General features: G+C 39.8%; 1 protein-coding gene across 1 annotated transcript in view; it reads left to right on the forward strand.

Annotated features, from left to right (window-relative positions):
* The window catches only part of LOC132987968 (collagen alpha-1(XI) chain-like), a 45,358-nt gene that overhangs the window by 17,322 nt on the left and 7,887 nt on the right, over nt 1-20,149 (forward strand). Inside the window, exons 6-51 of the mRNA XM_061055007.1 lie at nt 973-1,095; nt 3,104-3,223; nt 3,354-3,482; nt 3,609-3,656; nt 4,492-4,533; nt 4,701-4,763; nt 4,855-4,929; nt 5,496-5,579; nt 5,667-5,723; nt 6,075-6,128; nt 6,233-6,286; nt 6,448-6,501; nt 6,587-6,640; nt 6,732-6,785; nt 6,869-6,913; nt 8,192-8,245; nt 9,045-9,089; nt 9,421-9,474; nt 9,555-9,599; nt 9,684-9,737; nt 9,865-9,909; nt 10,332-10,385; nt 10,761-10,805; nt 11,558-11,719; nt 11,846-11,899; nt 12,003-12,056; nt 12,137-12,181; nt 12,652-12,705; nt 13,169-13,213; nt 13,304-13,357; nt 14,698-14,751; nt 14,892-14,945; nt 15,030-15,137; nt 15,387-15,476; nt 15,580-15,633; nt 15,786-15,893; nt 16,406-16,513; nt 16,613-16,666; nt 16,779-16,832; nt 17,617-17,724; nt 17,834-17,887; nt 17,991-18,044; nt 18,138-18,191; nt 18,296-18,349; nt 18,507-18,614; nt 19,801-19,854. Of these exons, the coding sequence (XP_060910990.1) occupies nt 973-1,095; nt 3,104-3,223; nt 3,354-3,482; nt 3,609-3,656; nt 4,492-4,533; nt 4,701-4,763; nt 4,855-4,929; nt 5,496-5,579; nt 5,667-5,723; nt 6,075-6,128; nt 6,233-6,286; nt 6,448-6,501; nt 6,587-6,640; nt 6,732-6,785; nt 6,869-6,913; nt 8,192-8,245; nt 9,045-9,089; nt 9,421-9,474; nt 9,555-9,599; nt 9,684-9,737; nt 9,865-9,909; nt 10,332-10,385; nt 10,761-10,805; nt 11,558-11,719; nt 11,846-11,899; nt 12,003-12,056; nt 12,137-12,181; nt 12,652-12,705; nt 13,169-13,213; nt 13,304-13,357; nt 14,698-14,751; nt 14,892-14,945; nt 15,030-15,137; nt 15,387-15,476; nt 15,580-15,633; nt 15,786-15,893; nt 16,406-16,513; nt 16,613-16,666; nt 16,779-16,832; nt 17,617-17,724; nt 17,834-17,887; nt 17,991-18,044; nt 18,138-18,191; nt 18,296-18,349; nt 18,507-18,614; nt 19,801-19,854 (3,090 nt within the window). The remainder of the gene's footprint in view (nt 1-972; nt 1,096-3,103; nt 3,224-3,353; nt 3,483-3,608; nt 3,657-4,491; nt 4,534-4,700; nt 4,764-4,854; nt 4,930-5,495; nt 5,580-5,666; nt 5,724-6,074; nt 6,129-6,232; nt 6,287-6,447; nt 6,502-6,586; nt 6,641-6,731; nt 6,786-6,868; nt 6,914-8,191; nt 8,246-9,044; nt 9,090-9,420; nt 9,475-9,554; nt 9,600-9,683; nt 9,738-9,864; nt 9,910-10,331; nt 10,386-10,760; nt 10,806-11,557; nt 11,720-11,845; nt 11,900-12,002; nt 12,057-12,136; nt 12,182-12,651; nt 12,706-13,168; nt 13,214-13,303; nt 13,358-14,697; nt 14,752-14,891; nt 14,946-15,029; nt 15,138-15,386; nt 15,477-15,579; nt 15,634-15,785; nt 15,894-16,405; nt 16,514-16,612; nt 16,667-16,778; nt 16,833-17,616; nt 17,725-17,833; nt 17,888-17,990; nt 18,045-18,137; nt 18,192-18,295; nt 18,350-18,506; nt 18,615-19,800; nt 19,855-20,149) is intronic.

The following is a 20,149-nucleotide window of genomic DNA, read 5'->3' on the forward strand; positions in this document are numbered from 1 at the left end:
CACATTTAATGAAAAAAAAACAAGTTAATCTCCTCCACATCATCCCCTTTGTTAAGAGTAAACTCAAAACTTGGCAGAAAACGAAAACACATGATCGGTTCCTTGTGTGTCTTGTAAGGAAGTGTCTCTGCTTGTTGCAGCTTGTTTGATTTCTCCATCAGTGGGACAATGAATAAACATACAGACCTGTCTTATTCGCTGCCCTCCAGTGGTTGGGAGGGTATACTGCTCCTTTACTTCTGCTTCAAACCTTCAGTGCAGATTATTTAATGTTTGCAGTAAAAGCTGTGGCAATTAGTTTGGCTTATAGAGTCCTTATTATTTAAATATTTCTTATCTGCAGTTTTTGCAGAATTCCACTTTAGCTTAAACTCACAAATTACTGAATGTTTTTCACAACAAGTTCTGGACAGAAACTCCTTCAATTTCTCTGTTAAATATATTTCAGCTTGTATACATTCTGTTTCTGTTGTTGTCTTCAGCAGTGGGAGGTCATTTTGACAGATCCTGTCGGTGAACATTGACCTTTGTTTTCAGTATAATGTCAGGTGGTCCATCTGTTTAAATGGACAACACCCAGGCCTTGTTTTGTCTTGGGCTCTCTTCCGTGTGTGTGGATGTGTAAAAATTGAGCAGAGGAAGAAAGAGTTTGGCCTAAATATGCTGGCAGCAAGTTTAGTCTGAAGCTCTGGAGACGATTAAGTGCAGCGCAGCGATTAAAAAAGAAAAGAAAAGAAAAGCAGCCTGTTTAGCCACTTTGATCATACTAATGAACACATACGGTCAAAGACAAGGGAGACAGATGGTATGACATGTCATTCATATACAACTTATAACTGACAACTTATAGCACAGCGAGGGAGAGTGATGAGAAGCATAATATTATGTGACACCTCATGTGCATTCCTGATGGTCATATGGTTTCACTAATGTGTGATGAGTCACAGATTTGCCCGTTTTTTTCTGACACAGGGAGACATCCAGCAGCTGCTGATTGTTGAAGACCCAAGGGCAGCAGAAACCTACTGTCAGGACTACATCCCAGACTGTGACGCACCTTTGCCCTACAACACCATATTAGCAGAGGCTGAGGAGGTAAGTCCGCTTGGCATTTCCTGAACTTGTAAGTTAGTTTTCAACATTCGTTATTAGGGGTGGGAATTGCAGGGTAACTCAGGATATCATACCATACCATACCATGTCATACCGTACCTGATACATTGTCCACAATAACGAAAATACCATGGTACAGCTATAAGAAAAAAACACAATATCTAATTAACTTAAGGATATAATTACACTTTATCCTTTAACTTCTTTGTACCACTTTCCCACATTTATTTTTCTTCTATTCCACTGTTAACTTTTTCTTTGGCCAATTAACTTCTTTCATGTTTCTCTTACATCATTAACAACCCCGTGAGGAGTCATGAAGGGGAGATTCAGTGATTGAAATTGGAATTGGAACACTGTGAGAGAGCAGTAATGTTTTTAAGTTAAATTATGGATATTTTGTCACTATGCAATGGGTAGCTACTGTTTTAGAGCAACAAAGGTTACCTGATTTCTCTTTAATTGTTGTGTAATGTAGTCAATGCTAGTAAATGGCAGCATTTATTTTCTCTCCGAGCATAAATTTAAGGCTAAGCAGACATAATTAATCAATTTCATGTTGAAGATCAGGCTTAAGGCCTACAGACACACAGACACGGGTGTCAAAATTGACTGCGGGCTGAGGTGCTGCAAATGTTAACTCAGCTTGTTTCCAGGTGCTCGGCTCGTTTTTTAGGATGAGTTATTGACAGCTGTGATTATGCAAGAGCTGATTCAGAGCATTCCATTTCAGCTGCAGCAATCTTGATTGCAAGCAGAAATTCCTCAAAGATGCTTAAAAACCAACCCATACTGATCAACTTTTCTGATTTACAAGCCCTGAATCAGAATGGATGGAATCTGATTGGGAGGAGGTCCAGACACTTTTGCCAGATAAATGAATTAGTTTGGTTGACATGTTATTTAAGTCCCTATTCTAACAGCCAATCACAGAAGCTTAACCACATGTCAGCCTGAACGCACAATGATCAATGGGATCCCAATAAATCCTACCTGCTAGGTTTCCCATGTAACAATCTCTGTGAGGAATCTCAGGTGTAAGATGTTGTAAATCCCCCTCGGGGTTCATTTGTAGGAGTAAAACCATTACAGGTATTTACGAACAGTTTAGAGGGCATGTATGACAGAAGACGAATGTTTTCATGATTGTCTGTCATATATTTTCACACTGTGATTGTCGTAAATTAAAACTTCACTGTGGGCTGCGGAGAAGACTCTTACCATGGAATGTAAATGAGGCATTCAGCTCAAAACATTGTGTTTTTTATTATATTGATCAAATTTGCATGCGCAGAATTTGTCTACATCTGTTTCTACACTCATAAACTCTCACCACTAGAAGCATCATTCAGATGTTTATTTAATGCTGATAGAATGATACAGTAAGTAATGAACAAAGTATTGAATCATAAAAAAGCTGCATGTGTCCACCCAGCTCTCTTTTTTTTTTTTACATTCTCTCTTATCTGTTTCCTCTGATCTCCGTATTCAAAACACAAGACATGCTTTTGTGATACGTTGCCAGCTTCTCGGTGCCAATTCTCTGCTAGCCTGGGAAGAGTTTCAAACCTTCCTCTGCTGCTGTTTGATTTATCATCCAGCTAACAGCTCAAAACACTCCAGGAATCCTGGTTCATGTGTGTTCTGTTGTTTTTATTTTAGCACCTCCACCAGGTTATCAGCAGGAAGAAGCCAACAGTAAACTTGAGATGTACACACTCTGTGTTCTAATGACGCCATCATGCTTCAACATGATGCATCAAAGGAGCTAATATAAATAACAAAAACGTAACTTTATGTGTGCCACATGTGGGCTTTGTTCTAAGGTATGTTTGCCAGAAAGTACTACAAGAGGAATCTGATGTTTCATTGGGTTCTTTCATTATATTTATGCACATTTTATCATACACATTAACCCATGTATTAATGTTATTAATGTGTTTTTTTGGGGACCTTTTTACACCAATATTGATTTTTTTATGGCCTTCAGGTGGAGAGAGTCCCAAAGAAACATGTTGTCGAAGAGTTCGAGGAGTTTGACTACAGCGACCTCTATGATGAGCTCTCTGTTTCTACGGTGACCTCAGGCCCTAACGTCACAGAGTATGAGGTGAGACTCATCAGGATGAAAAGCAGCATAAGCTCCGGGTTCACATGTCGTCTTTACCTCCTTACTTCTTTTTTCACCTTTTTTTCTCCACATTTCACACAACTGAAATTTGCGTGTGTTTGTTGGACAGATCATTGAGTATGAAGACTACGACAACACAACAGAATACTACCATGTTAATGAGTATGAATATGAAGAAGAAGATGACGATCGCTACGGACCGGCCGAGAGAGAACGGGAGATGTCTCTTAACACGCAGGTATTATCCAAACTGTGTCACAATGAGATCTTTACAGTTAAACTGAAGGATCAAGTTAACAGATTAGAAAACTACCCATCTCTGCATTAATACCGTGTTCAAATTCTTTGTTCATCTTCTTGTAAGGATTTACCAGAGAAAGGAGAAAAAGGAGAGCCTGGCCTACTGGGAGCGGTAAGAAAAACTATTAAGAAGCTTCATATTGATTTGAAAGTTTTGAACTCTGACTTAATCATTTTTAAGTACCAGAAGGAAGTCATCGATCAAATATACTTGTTATTTGATCCAATAATACATCTATCTCATATCTATAGTAGTTGTTTCTGGATTGACCTGTGGATTCTTTATTAAGATGATGAAAATAATTTAAGATTGACAGCTTGTGTGAAAACACGAGACGGCAGTGAAGACTCAGAAGCTCTGGATGTTACCTAACTTAACAATCGTTGTTTACTGAAAGGAGGGACCAACATTGAGTTGTCAGAGATAAATTGGTATCAGTGTAGAGGTCTGCCTATAAGAAACAGGAAACTGCTGTTTAGAAGTGCCACAGAGGTAAAACACAGGGTTGGTTATATGAAATAAAGCTGTCAATAACTGATGGGGATAATTTTATAGCAATACTGTTGTTTTGAATTACTTTGTAACTATTGTACGTTATTTTTAAGGTGCCCCATTCATTAATAAATCAAACACTAAAATTTATGACTGTTATTTAGAGTCAGATTTTATCCAATGGTTTTCTTGAAAAATTGAGGAATGGAAATTATCGTCATAATGTCACATTTTTTTTACTGTCAAAAGTCCTAAAAATAATTTAAATGTGAAATATCCCACTCTTTACATTTCTTTCATGGATAAGTGAGAGCCTCAATCATCTCTCATAAGAAACTCTTCAGGTTTAGGATTGTTAGGATAACAGTACAGGAAGTCAGGTTTTGATCTATAGTAGTATAACTGTCATGAAAAGTGAACAGAGAAATAGTTCATATCTGTATTGTTTCTGCAGGGAACACAGATTACCGGACCATACGGGCCTCCAGGACCTGAGGTCAGTATATTTTTCTGCAAAAGAATATCACTTTTTCTCAATGTTCATGTACAAAATAAGCCCTGCATGTGGGAATGGTTAAAAAAAAGTCATTGAGCTTATGGCACAAGAAACATTAAGCTTTATTTTCAGCTATATTTTGTTTTTGTGGGTCTGTGTTTTTGCAGGGGGAGCCAGGGCCTCCAGGAATCACAGGACCTGTAGGACCTCGAGGAGACCCCGGGGAGCTGGTGAGGACTGTCACCTGTTTGCTCTGTGATTGACATGAGTCCACATTAAGTCAATGTCCCTTCATAACTCTCGTCCTCTGCCTCCTCTCAGGGCCCTCCAGGGCGGCCAGGCCTTAATGGGGCTGATGGGATACCAGGACCCCCAGGAAACATAATGCTCATACCGGTAACATGAACACACTCCTTGGTGCCTGAGTCTTTACAATCTACCATCAGGTTGCTATGGATGTTATTTGGTGTTAAAAACTCTTTGCTAGGCCTCAGGGTACATTTGAATGTTGTCATATTATAACTGAGAAAGCGTATGGATCAGGATTTTTTGGACAAATTGGTTTGACTTTGCAATGATGTTCATCACTTAACACTTCAGATCCATTTTACAAAGAGGTGTCCATCTAATGTTTCAGACACTTTAGATTCATCCTCTCAGTGTATTACTGGATTTATTTGTTTGATCCATTTCTTTTTTAAAATCAATTCATCAATGATTAACATAATTTCCATACTTACAAACTGTTCACAGATCCATTGTACTCTGTATGGAAGCATTTACATTTTGTGTTTCTTCACTTCATTATTCATAATATCCCTTTAATTTAATTCATCTGTACCTTTTTGTGTATGCAGGATTTCGATGGCAGTGCTACATATTGACCACTGGGTGGGGTATTGACTTGTCTTGTGTTGATCTTGTCGCCATGTGTTTGTGTGTTTGTATGTGCATGTGTGTAGTTCCAGTCAGGTGGCGATCCAAAGATGGGTACTGTCGTGTCTGCACAGGAGGCGCAGGCTCAGGCCATCCTGCAGCAAACCAAGGTAGTCAAACTTCTGAAATATAACCATCACCTCTTTAAAACATAAAGTGAACTGATGTTGGACTGCTCTGTCTTCCTCCTCTTCTAGCTCGCTATGAAGGGACCTCCAGGGCCGCTCGGCCTCAGGGGAAGACCTGGACCACTAGTGAGTGAAATCATATCATATTATATTTGTTATGAACTGCTCCACACAAATACAGATTGATTGATTGAATAAAGATTAAGGCAGCCAACATGTGTCAGACATTGAAAATATTAATTGGCATCCTTATAAAGTAAAACGATGACTTTTTCTTCATTGTGTGCTGTGACAGTCATCTTGCGAGCTGTGACAAAATTGCATTTAAAGGAGTCACCCCAAAACATGTAGAGTGTAATTACACTTGAAACAAAAAAAGAAGCCATGACAAGAGGCTTCTGTTGTGGTGGTCCAGTATTTGGTAGATTCACACAGGACATGTTTACATCATTGTGTTGTCACCTTTTTTTCCCCCAGGGTGCACCAGGTCCCTCTGGGCTGAAGGGGTCCAGTGGAGATTTGGGGCCAGCGGTGAGTCAGCTGGTTGTCTTGAAAACACACTTTTAATTTTATAACACCTAGCTCATCTGAAAACAAACTCAACTTTTGTGATCTATGCCCCCTTTCCACCTCAGGGTCCTACAGGGCTGCCTGGTATCCCAGGTCAGAACGGACGCATCGGGAAAAGAGTGAGACATATTATTTCAATTTGTCTTAGTCAATTTCTTCCTTTTCTGTTATTAAGTTTCTCATGGTCATTTTCAATAAAATATATTTTTATTTTATTTCAAAAATATACAGTTAGTCAGTGTAGAATTTAAGATGTGTAATTTGTGTTTATATCTGTCAGGGTCGTGCGGGTACAGACGGGGGTCGCGGTGCAATTGGAGAGACTGGAGCAAAGGTGCAGAAGAAGTGATGTCACTTGTTAAAAGCTAATCGACTCTTCTGTCGTCTTAAAATATAAACGTATGTCTCTTCTTTCTCAGGGGGATAGAGGCTTTGATGGCTTGCCAGGACTTCCTGGAAATAAAGGACATAAAGTAAGTAATCTGCCTCAATAAGTGGGGGGTGCTAAACAGATTCTTCATGAAGCCACATGCTTACTACTTTCATGTGTGTGGTTTTTCTCAGGGAGACAGGGGGAAGCCTGGTCCTCTGGGTCCTTCTGGAGAGCCAGGAGAGAAGGTGAGAGGAACCTCTGGTTCAGGGTTGTCATGTGTTTTGTTTTTGTAAGTACAGGATGTATTAATGTTTGTGTTGCTTTGTAGGGTTCTGAGGGGCCGTCCGGACCAAGAGGACAACCAGGTGATGCTGTAAGTGTCACATACAATCGAAAACATCATACACATAAAAATGAAAGATTTACATTTACCAACCTGATTTTAATCCAAAATACTGTAATATAAAGTATTTCAGTGAAGACACATACACACAAACACACACATACACACACCCTACCCCAACTTTAACCCTAAATATCATTTTACAGAAGTTGTTACACATTTTAGGAAACAAGATGCTCTGCATTTTTGCTTATGATAGAATAACCCTTACTAACCCGTTACTAATTTCGATACACCAATCATATGCCTACAAATGTATTTGCATCATGACATTGGTGAGTGGACGCAGCCAAAGGCAGGAAGTAGGTACTCAAGAACAGAAACAAGGAAAGAAATGAAAAAGAATTAACCCAAGGATCTACTTGTCACAGTTTAGTTTTTCATAGAAATAATTATACTGTTAATAAAATGTTTGCACAGTGAGTACAGGGTTCAGGCTAGTGGAACCACTGGATTAGGTTATTTAACAACAATGATTTTATAGGAAACTTTAATGGTCTTGGTCCTATTGAGAGATTACCAAACCAGGTGATAAAGTCATGGAATTGTAAAAACAAAGGTAGTTAGCCTGTATGAATACTGAAGTCTGAAAATCAAACTAACCTATAACTATTCCTGGCATTGGGTTCATTATTGGTCATTTATATCAAGAAACTGAGAAATAGTGCTGCACATAAAAAAACATACAATTGGGTAAAAGTGTTTTTACAACTATTTTCTATAAGAATTAGATAAATTGTATATAACATCTTAATAAATGAGCTTCCTATGTGCTGTTTTATGTTTGAATATAGCTAGACTAGCTGCATCCCCTATTTTTCAGTGCTAAGCTAAATGGCTACTGGCTGTAGCCTACTGTACGTTACTGTAATTAATCGAAAGTCGCATTGATCTTTTTATCAAACACTAATACAAACTGAAAAACCCATTGCTTCTTATAGAGGAAGATTCTAAAAACAATCCTCTGTGAATAAGCCTCATATCCCTATCATTCACTAATGAATATCCATTGGCGGTACTTCTATGCTACTATACTAACACAATAGATCCTTTAGTCCCTCACAATAATTTTAAAACCAAGTCCTGATTTAAACAACCCTTTGAACAAATGCTGACTAAGCAAAATACCCTCACTCTTCAAATTTCTAATTCAAGTTGGTCGTCACAAAGATAGTAAAGTGAAAGGAAGGTCACGCTCATTTACAACCAATAATATCTCATTTAATGTAACTGTGATGTGTTTTTCAGGGTTCCAGAGGTCTGAATGGTCCAAGAGGACGTCCTGGTCCCCCTGGTCAGATTGTGAGTGAGACATATATACACAATGTCATAAAACCTCTGCACTGCCACACACACACAGTCACAAAACATTCACAGTGACACACATTAGTGTCTAGCCTAAAGACATACAGTGCTCTTAATTATCTTATTTTCACAGCTCTTTGTTTATCTGTGCGGGGAAATTAAGGTTCCTCTCATTATCAACATGAATGTAGATGTGGTCTTACTGTTAGATAAAGTAATGTGATAATGTCTTATCATGATGTAACTGTGCTTATCCATTCGTTAACATGATGTTATGTCATTCTGATCTCATTTAAGCGTATCTTAGCCAAACGCTATATTACATCGCCAAACACCTCGAGCATTATCTTATCATTTGCAATATGGGTGCACAAGCTAGAACTTGTGTTCATCTATTTTTATTTGTTTTGTGTCAGTTAATCTAGCATAAGAAGCCTCAAGCAAGGAGGTGCCTGAGCCAAACCCAACAGGGGGGCCTTATAGGTTTCGAGGTTTTGTTTTGTTGATGTCAGTAGCAGGTTTATCTAACTAACCTTTGACATTTTGAATGTATTAAAAGTTTTATATATTAAGCCAGTGCAGTCCTATTTTATCTTTTATTTGGCCTGACAGCGAAAATAAATTATGTTTTATGAATAGAGGGTTTATGTGCCAGAAAATAAACCACAGTCAGAGAAATATGGCTTTGTCTGCAGAGTTATTGTTTTAACAAATCTCTTGTGCCTTGAGGGTACTTAAGAACAAGAAGAAAATGACGACTTCCTTCCATTAACTATCTTTCTTTGTCTTCTCACAGGGTATTCGAGGAATTGATGGTGTTCAAGGTTCAAAGGGCAACATAGTGAGTATAATCAAAGATACTCAAAAAAAAGACAACATCACAAGTTACACTAATGTTCAGAAGTGATATACCCTTCCTGTCTCCTATTTGTTTTCTCCTAAAATCAATGGAATAAATGCAAAGTTGTTGCATTTTAAATCAAAGAAACATTCTTTTTCTTCTAGTTGAATGTAATACATCTTTTTTATTGCATCCATGTTGTGTCCAGATAATGCCTTAGAGCTCATGCATACACTGAGGTTAGAAAAACAACAGTGGACAACAAGAGATATGGACTCTACAGCATGATGACATTATTATTTTAAATGACAGATTTTCCTTTTTATAACAGGGATCTTCCGGAGACGTCGGAGCCCCTGGACAGCAAGGAAACCCTGGGATTGTGGTACGAGCAGAGAACAGATAGAAAATAAAACAATTGCATATCAAGGTCGAAAAGAAACTAATGCTCAATCTGTCATGCAGGGATTTCCTGGTCCTCAGGGGTTAGTAGGGCTTCCAGGAGAGAAGGTAAGACACTCTCAGTTTTTTTGTTTTTTTTTACTTTGAGGTAAAAGAGAAATCCCTTATTGAGTGATGTTTGTTTTCTTAAAGGGGCCTCAAGGGAAGAAAGGGATGCAGGGTTTACCTGGAAACGATGGGCCCCCAGTAAGTACATGCATCAAATATTTCTGAGGATTCGTATTGTTTATGTATCCGATCGACCCTTAGCATGTTATAAAATCAAAACTATATCTATCCAACTACAGATATAACCATGTTCTAAATTCAACAGGGTCATCCTGGAAGAGAAGGTACTCCAGGTGAAAAAGGACTGCCGGTAAGTCTGTTGTCTGTATGTGTGTGTGTTTGTTTTCAATGAAGGCCTGTTTTCTTGCTCTAACTTGAACCGGTCAATCACCAGAGGATTAGTTTCAAATTTTCAGAGGGACTCTTAAATCCCACTATCTAGAAGTAAAGTGTTCCTAACTCTTGTTAAGCCAGAAATTGTCTTTTTTTTTTACTTGTTTTTGCAGTTAAACTGACAAGAAAGATAATGTGTTGATCATCCAGCCCTGATGTTTCCCTTTGTTTCCAGTCTGTGTGCTAAGCTAAGCATAAAGACTACTGGCTGGCTGTAGAATCTTATTCATGAGACTATTATTAATCATCATCTCACCTTCAGTCAAAGCAAGAACATACGAAGACAAGTTTACTTCTCAAACTATTAAACTATTCTTTAAATTTGTGGCTCATTTCAAGGGTCCCATCGGAGTGCAGGGTCCTGTTGGATACCCAGGACAACGAGGAGTTAAGGTAGGTTAAACGCAAGGCCTCATATTCCTGCTTTTGTGTACAACCCCTGGGATTCAAGGTGGATTCAAGGTGGCCTGATGAATTTCATGGTTCTCTATTAGTAACAGGAATCCCAAACAATGAATCAAAGCAATAAAATGTTTTTCAATCTGATGATAAAGCTACAGACAGTTTGTCTTTGGAGAAAAGTTAATTTCACTCAAGACAACACTTTAGTTCAATATTATAAACCCTAACATGAGATTAGGAATTTTAAGAAAAGATGTTATCAATTGAATGTTTGCCACATCATGAGGAAGTCTTGAGAACCAAAGATGCTCCATCATGTGTTTTCTGTTTCCTTGTTGACCTACTCTTTGTTTTTTCTGGTTGAAGGGAGCGGATGGAATCAGAGGATTAAAGGGAAGCAAAGGCGAGAAGGTGAGGCAGTAAAGTGATACAATCTGTGCTAATCAGGATGTTTTGTTGCATGAAACTTAGAACATTACCCCACATTAAGAACAGACAAGGTCCCATTGTTAACGATCATGTGTGGGTTTATGATGTCTGTTAACTTAGACTTGGGCTTTGTCCCATTTAAGAGACCGCATCCTTCAGTTTGTGCATTTGAGGGCCTGTAACATCACAGAGTCTCAATGAAGAGTGTCCCATCAAGGATACTCCTTCAAATGAAGCCGACAAATGCATCCTCCTTTCCCTGGCCAATGAAGGATCCATCCGGCTCAACATATAGATTCATTGGGAATCCTTTTTTTTTTTTTTTTTTTTTTTTTATCAAAGTCTGGCATTACAATTATGAATTGGCCTACAGCACACAAGCACAGACTCAGCATGAGGTAATAAAACAAATCACGTTCAAATGGAAGCATACAAATTAAATAAATAGAAAAAGAAAATAAATTATCCTTAAAAAAAATAAAAAGTTAAGTTACATGATGTTGCTTTGGTTAGCTAGTTGCAGCTGCCAGGTTGCTACTTGAAAGGAGTGATGCTTAGTAATGAAAGGATAAGGGCGGGGACAGCTAGTGATACAAAAAGGGAATCCTCTGTAGACCAGATTGTCTCATTTCAGTTCAGCCTGAGCTTTCTACGGGGGCTACGAAGGCTGGGTCCTTCGTAGGATGCTCCCTCTGAAATGAGACGCACCTTTTGAGTCTTTATTCTGTGTGAAGGGAGAGGACGGGTTCCCCGGGGCCAAAGGTGAGATGGGAGGAAAGGGAGACAATGGAGACAACGGAGCTACAGGTGGCCGAGGAGAAGATGGACCCGAGGGGCCAAAAGGTCAGACGGGTCCCCTGGGAGAAGCTGGTTCTTCTGGTATCGCTGGAGAGAAGGTGCAGGGCTAAATTCGCATGCAGAATGCTTATCATGATCAATAAAGTTGTCCATTAATACTGATGAAACAATGCTTAAAAGAAGAAGAAGAAGAAGCTGAAAGTCTCTATGTCTCTATTTTGTAGGGCAAACTGGGAGTTCCTGGGCTACCAGGATATCCAGGGCGACAGGGGTCAAAGGTATGATAGAACAGTCACCAATGTTTGATTTATTGAATGCAAACAACTATTAGAGTGAGTATGATTAATGCAATGTTAATGTGTGTGTCTTCCTCCTCTTCAGGGTTCTGATGGATTTCCAGGTTTACTGGGAGCTGCAGGGGAAAAAGGGAAGAAAGTGAGTAGTCGATTTACATTTTTATGATGTAATGTCATGAGATCAGAATTCTCCATTGACTTCCTGTCTCTTGTACCCAGGGTCCTGCAGGACAACCAGGAGGCGCAGGCCAGAGGGGTCCAAATGTGAGTGCCGTGTCGCAAATCATTCCCTGGTTCAGTGGGCGATGAATTAATAAATGCAACTTGGATGCTAACAATTTTAATGTTGTACAATTAAGTTCAAGTCCTTGGGAATTTTCCATTACTCACTTTAGGATCAAGCTGAAATACATGACACAGCATGTGACACCTGCGTCTAACAGAGAAAAAAAAAGTAAATTCAGGTTTAAAAAGTTTGGAAAATGATTATTTTTCACATTAAACCTGAGATACTGTTTATGCTGCTATATTGTTTATTTTAACCTTTATCATCATTATGCATCCCCCTAATAATCCCAATGCTGCAGATATCTGACTCATGCCTGTGTTTACTGATCCAATCTGTTTGCTGTGTACAGTAGTTAGTCTCTGTTTCCTGAACTGCAGGATGGTTTGAGACCTCCTGTCTCCTGCCTGTCCTGTGTCAGGTCTCACTCGTGTTTCTTTTGTGACAGGGTGCACGAGGTGCCAGAGGAGCAAAAGGGCCTACAGGGAAGTCAGGAGAAAAGGTCAGCTGATTCTCCTCTCAACCCCCCCAAAAAAAGAAACATCTCATCTGTTGATGTTTAAAGTTTAACACACAATGTTAGCTGTTTAACAACCGTTTCAGAAATACCTTTGTTCCCTTGTCCATCAAAGCCCTCAACAGTACCTAAACTGTAATGTGTGTGTATACGTGGGCATGTATGAGGTGGTGTGAGTGTGTGTGTGAAGATGTGTAGATGTACCTGCACTGTTATCACTTTTCATAACTATTACATATTTATGGTTTTAGTAATTCACTTGTATGGCATTTTATGATTATTTAACTGACATGTTTTACCGACAAATGAATGTATTTTGTTATTTTTTGTTACTGCATCAGAGCTCTGTGAAGTCCAAGACAAATTTCCCACTAGGACAATAAAGTTAATCTCTTAATCTTAATCTTAATCCAACCTTCAATGTAAGTGTTCTTCTCTCATTTCATAGGGCGCCTCGGGACATGATGGGCCCCCAGGATCTCCAGGAGACAGAGTAAGAAATATACTATTAATCTATGTTATTAATTAAATGATTGATCAGCTGATTGACCGCCTGATGTAATGGCTGGGTATATTATTTTAGGGACCTTCTGGGCCGCAAGGAAGGAATGGAGAGTCAGGACCTAAAGGAGGAAATGTGAGTTGTGACAAAACAAACACAAATATTAAAATGGTTCTTAAGTCATAAACGTGTTGTTTTGTGTTAGAGTCTGTATGAGGGTAAAAAGTTTTTCCACTCCACTAAAACAAATACCACTCTTTATGTGGTATACAAAAAAACTTCAAAGAACTGTGAACTTGATGACAAGCCAAAACAGGGTCCAATAAGTTGTTCTTCATACTCCTAGTGTTGCTGGAGCTTTGGGACCTCATCAAGCTTTTCACTCTTTTTATCACTAATTTACTATGATGAGTTTCTTCTTCTGCATGCTACCTCATCGTCACTGAAAATATTGGACTCAGTATACCGTGCTGTGTCGTGATTGGTCTCTTGTGTAGGTTTCCGCACACATCATTGTGTCTTGTATGAAAGTAGGATTGTCTTCCTCATACAACAGAAGGATGGGACATTGGTACATCTATCTTCATAAGGCTGTACTACATGAACTTCCTTATTATTTATGTTCACCACTGATTCCTAAAACTGTCAGTAGCTGTAACCTGCAGTCTCGTGGACTCATCATGATTGTTAACTCTCGAAAACTCTCTCTGTCTTTGGTAAAAGTTATTTTAATTTGATTTGCCTCTTCATCTTTGTTTATGCTATAAGGTCACCTTCAGCTAGAGCATTTTATTAATTTATTTGGATGATCTTAAAAAGAGGATTCGAGATCATCTGATTGGTGTATGTACATGTCTTACTGCTTCACATTGTAAGTTTATTGTCTGATATCATTTCTGCTTGTTATAGTCTGCTGTTCTCTGTGTGAAACTTTTGAACCGCTGTCTTGGCGAGGACTCTCTTGTCAAAGAGAATTTATATTTCAATAAGAATTTTCCTGTTTAAAAAAGGTTAAATGAAATAAGAACATGTAGTATCTTGGCCTGCATAATAATTTAATATTCTGTTAAGGTTCTCATGTTTTCATTTTCTGATACCAATTTTTCCAACTGAGAATGCATAGGAAAGGAATCCTGGTCACATGCTGACTCAAATCACCTTCTGTTGCCTGCAGGGGACAGCTCCCGCAGACTAATTTGAGTAGTTGAAAGGTCCTGTAATAAAAAGCTTCTAGGGGGAAATGTAAAAAAAAAACGTACCTGGGACCATTGTGACCAGTTATTTGCTCCCTTAATCGTGCACATCAGATATATTACTCAAATTTCAGAGGCATATTTTTGCATATTTTCCTGAACATCCATTCATTTCTCAGCTTTCCCTTGCTATATACAGTATATGTCTATAATTGTGTGTGTATGTGCCCATGTTTCTCTGAGTGTGTGTGCTCATGTATGTGTGTGTGTGTGTATTTAAAGGGTCCTGGTGGGAAAGACGGACTTCCAGGTCACCCAGGTCAAAGAGGAGAGCCGGTGAGTTGGTTAAAATTTCATGACAGGTCAGAAAAAGTCATCAGTAACTGCAATTTTTCTGAGAAATGTTCTCTCACACACACACACACACACACACATTAAAGATTTTTTTTTCAACTTTTCTTCTTCTGTCACTTCAGGGATTCCAAGGGAAGACGGGGCCTCCAGGACCCTCAGGTGTTGTGGGACCTCAGGTGAATAACTTATGTAATATGTCTCATGCCTTGGGCTTCAGGTATGTATCAGTGTAACTGACTCTGTCATGTTGTGTGTTTCAGGGTAAATCAGGCGAACCGGGTCCAACAGGGGACAGAGGACACCCGGGGGCACCAGGTGTTCCAGGAGAGCATGGTTTACCTGGGGCTGCTGGGAAAGAAGGAGGAAAGGTTGGTCCACACACAGAGCCAGCCACATGTTAACAGTGAATATAATTTGAGAGTGTCATTATTATTTTGTTCTATCCTTTCCTTGGTCGTATTCTCTATATTTATACTCTTCTACAATCTATCTGTGTTTTGATTTTGTTTGTTTTATCCCTGTGATGTTCAGAACTATGTGTCTTTTGAAGTAGCTATATAAATAAACCTCCTATTAATTACTGATTTATTTATTGAGTAATTCATTCTGCATCTCAGGGTGATCCGGGTTTACCAGGGACATCAGGGAAAAATGGTCCTACAGGACTGAAGGGGTTCAGAGGAAGCAGAGGAGCTCCTGGAGTTATGGTAACATACACATGAATACATACAGTACACAACCGACACATGTATGTATTTCTATTGAAAACGATATTAGCAACAATGTACAACTAATATTTAATCTCTTCAGGGACCTCCTGGCCTGAAAGGAGGATCAGGACCTAATGGATCCCCAGGAGCTTTAGTGAGTCTCAGAACGTCTCTTATGTTCATGAAGTTCAGGGTGTTGTCTGTTTTTTGTTTGTGAAAGGATCCACCTCTACGTTGCAGGGCTAAAATCATGTGTTGAAAACCATTATCATTCCAGTGATGTTAAACAACGTGTTATTTCTGTAGGGGGCGTCAGGTGAGAGGGGACCTCCAGGGTCAGCGGGTGCCATCGGACAGCCTGGTCGAGCCGGATCAATTGGAGGACCTGGACCAATGGGAGAGAAGGGCGAGCCTGTAATTAAATATATACATTTTCTTTCTATATTAATGTACTTAAGGTTTTTTTTTAGGTTTGTTTAGTCTTTGCTATAGACTTTACTCATTTTCAGGGACAAGGAAATTAAAGAATGTACTTTTTGAACGCTAAATGAGCGCGTTCATTGATCATGCTCATATTTTTGGTGAATGGTGAACTGAACAGTTTGCACACAATCCTTTAATTCTGAATTTGTTTCCTAAAGTGCTTTTAAAAAATATAGTCCTAAATCATATAGGCCGTACGTTTGCTATTGCAATAATATGAACACATCAGGTCAGGGCTTATATCTATTCTTGTGCTATCTCCCTCTTTTTCTCTGCCTCCCTAGCTTACCTCTGTATACAGTTCTTTTTTACTCCTATTTTTAAGCTCTGTGAAATGAGCTCTGATCTAGCTCATCTTAATTTTGAACCTGCACAACAACTGTCTGTGTTCGTCCATTTTTCTTGTAAGCACACAACACATGTTGAATGTTTGTGTGTTCCAGGGAGAGAAGGGACCGATCGGTCCAGCAGGTCAGGATGGAGATCAGGGACCTGGTGGGTTGCCTGGGGCAACAGGCTCTGCAGGACATCCAGGAGACGATGGGGATAAGGTGAACTGTCTGTTTCTTTGTGTTTCACTGTTGCTGAGAGTTTAAATGTGTGTTTGTACCCCGTGATAAATTGTGCATCTTTTTGTGTATTGTCTACAGGGAGAACAGGGAGAGTCTGGCCAGAAAGGCAGCAAAGGAGACAAAGGAGAATCAGTGAGTGTACAGCTCAATATGGCCTAGATTTCATAACCAGATTAGATCTGATCCTGTCTGAAAGCTTACCCCCCCCCCCCCCCCCCCCCCCCCCCCCTCTCTCTCCCTACAGGGTCCTTCTGGACCTACAGGCACTCAGGGGGTAGTCGGCCAGCCAGGACTTCCAGTGAGTCTACTCCTCTTCTCTTTGAATTATTTTTTATCTTTAGTCAGTGTAAAAAAGCAAAACAAGGTCTCAAATCCTACATAAACATGTTTATAGAGAAGTGTTTGTAGTCCCACATGTGAAAATGTCTTCTTTTGAGAAATATTAATAGATGCTGTTTTATACCCACTCTGGTTTGATTTTTATTTTTGATCTGGAGGATGAAAGGGCTCATACTTCATTTCATTCCCGTTAGAAATAATACATTTTATTGGCAACCTTGCACGTATGTTCTTTGCTGGGAGTTAGAAACTTAAGCCATTATCCCTTACATATTGGTTTGTTAACTACAAAGCTACTACTACTGGACACAGTTAGCCTAGCTTAGCTTGAAACAACACCTGGAAAGCCCTCTCATAAACACTTGTTTAGAGTGTCAAGCTAAGTTTGTTCATCTTGGAGAGGGAACATGTCACAAAAGTTTTTTTTTATAAAGATTAGTTAAGAAAGAATTATGACAAGATATCAAGTTAGCTCGGGTTTGTTGCGTTGTTGCTGTCATGGCAAAAAACACTACAGGCTATCATTCACACACCAGCCTTACTTATCTGGTGCCTTGCCTTTATGTATAGCATAAGACAAGGCTCCACCTAGTGATTATTTTCTGAACTACACATTTACTGTACACAAAACAGTGTGTTACCTTGTCTCTCATAAAAAGTGTAAATAAAGGCAAAAATAAAAAAACACATTTTGGCTCCTCTCTGTGAACTTCATCACCATTACACACTCCTCTGTGCACCAGGGTGTAGACGGTCTGGTGGGTCCACGGGGCCAGCAGGGCATGTATGGTCCGAAAGGAGATGAGGGACTCCGTGGATTCAAGGGCTCCAAAGGACCAATAGGATTACAGGTGAGATTTGTGGAGCAGACAGGCCCTTCAAACGACTTCTGGATAGATGGATTGAACTTGGAGCTTATTTTTTTAATCCTCTTGCATCCTGTTTGTTTTTTAACCACAGGGCATGCCCGGCCTCCCAGGAGAGAAGGGTGAGAGTGGACACGTGGGACTGATGGTGAGATAATACCCTGTTTAACGATCCGTCCCTTATAACCTTCACATTTGACCTTAATCAACACAAATGAATTCACTGATAATTCTCTGTCTCTCTGTTTTAGGGTCCACCTGGGCAACAAGGCCCTAATGGTCCTCAAGGACCCGTGGGGGGACAGGTAAGTCTCACACTTATTTTAATGCATCCTTGATTAGTCAAGCATTCATTTTTAATTCTGATAAAATGCTGTGATCTTGGCTGTTTTGTGCAGGGTCCCAACGGTCGTCCTGGGATGATAGGAACGGGTGGTGGTAATGGAGAGAAGGTGAAGAAATAATTTACACTTTTTAGAAAACATACTTTTTGATAATGTTTCTCCCGAAAGAAATTGTGCCGTCCTCAAGTTCTTACATATATTTTCTCTCTAAGGGGGAGGATGGAGAGGCAGGGGACCCCGGCTCAGTCGGTGTTCCAGGAAGGCTGGTGAGTTTATTTGCTTTTAATTTCGGGGCACATTTCAACTTCAAAGTAATAGATCAAAGAGTTTGCTTCCACCATATTGGTGTTTTTAAGCTTCTCTTGCGCGTCTCCTCTGCCCCACTTTTTCTTAATCGCTCACTCTACTCCTTTGCTTCTTCAGGGAGAAAAAGGAGACCAGGGAGAGAAAGGAGATACGGGCCCTTCTGGAGCAGCTGGTCCTCCAGGAGCAAGAGGCTCCACAGGAGAGGACGGAGCCAAGGGCAACGCTGTGAGAGACAATTTTCACCATAAATGGGTTGTCATAAACTGTAACTTAAAAATCGTGCTGTCAATCGATTAAAAAACGTAATCGTGACTATTCACTGTAGAGGCTGTCAAATCACAATTTGCCCAAATAGTTAATTTAAGATTTTGGGTTGTTGTGCCCAGGCAACCCCCTGGATCCGCCCCTGCTGCGTAGCCAAAATGACCTCCACGCGCTCACCACTACACATACCAAGGCACCTGTTATACAGCATTAAGAATGCAAACACAGGACCACTCAGACTTCTATGTTTGAACTTGGCACAATGTAAGCCAGATGTAATCAAACAGCCCAACATGGGTGCATAGTCGTATGTTTAGCCTAACTTCAGTGGCCAAGAATCAAAGTTATTGAAGACTTACCTGCAACAGAAGGAGCCTCTTTTACTGACTGCCATTCATGTTCACTGTCTTCTCGAATGACTGTTTGGAAGTCAGATCGCCTCATTCTGATACATAAGCTCGCTGTGAATGACTCAATCAGGAGATGAGTCATTCACAGTGAAGTACTGTAGACTCTTAAACAATCAGTTTTTTTGCATTAAAGGCAGGGTTGGTCATTTTTGAAAAACTAGCATGATTTTGAAAGTAGCATCCCCTCTGTGATCCTTCTGTACCCACCCCCTCCCCTCTGTGCTCCCTCAAAAGCCACGCCCCTCACTTACATTGACAAGCCCCATTGGTCCAGAAGCGGACCTCAACTCATGCTTTGAGTGTGGGCTCGTGAATGCATTGGGTAGAGAACGGGCAGGGAGACAGGGAGACATGGTTGGTTCATCAGTTTGGTACCTCGTGGCAGACATCGGTCAAAGTCTTTACAGGCTTACAACTGCTACAGATGACGGATTTTCTTCGTTTCTTTTTTCAGAGCACATGAATTATTAATGTCTGTCAGGACCTAAAGACAATTTCAAACAAAGTCTTGAAAAGTGTATCTGTAGAAAATGGCCAACCCTGTCTTTAAGTATTTATTCAACCTCAAAAGATATGGAGGCAATTCAACAATTCCCATTTCTGTGAACTTTTCTGCTTCTGTAGTTAGCGTTGCATTTTTTAGGGCACATGATTTCACACAGGTTTCCAGCCTGCTACTCCTGTACCATGTATTCAAACGCAGAACAAGCTCAAACTCTCCCTCGCTCTCTCCTCAGGGTCCTATAGGTCTCACCGGGGACCTCGGTCAGCAGGGAGAGGCTGGACCCAACGTGAGTTTCTGCTCCAACTTCTTTTTTCTGCAACTTTAATTCGAACCCAAATGTTGGCAGTAAGGAAATTACCTTGTAGGTCTTTGTGGGATCAACCATGTCATTTTCCTTTGCTTGAAGATATCTCTGCAAAAATTCAGTTTGTTTCTTTCTGCTTAAAGGACCAAAAGCTGAAGAAAACAATGAATACATATTTAATAAGCAGAACTAGAGCATTAATCTCATATCATATCAGGAGACATAATTCAATGTTTAAACATAATGTGTAGAGAAGGAAAATGTGCTCATTTAACAT

This window comes from Labrus mixtus, chromosome 2, assembly GCF_963584025.1.
Source record: "Labrus mixtus chromosome 2, fLabMix1.1, whole genome shotgun sequence".
Classification (NCBI taxonomy): Eukaryota; Metazoa; Chordata; class Actinopteri; order Labriformes; family Labridae; genus Labrus; species Labrus mixtus.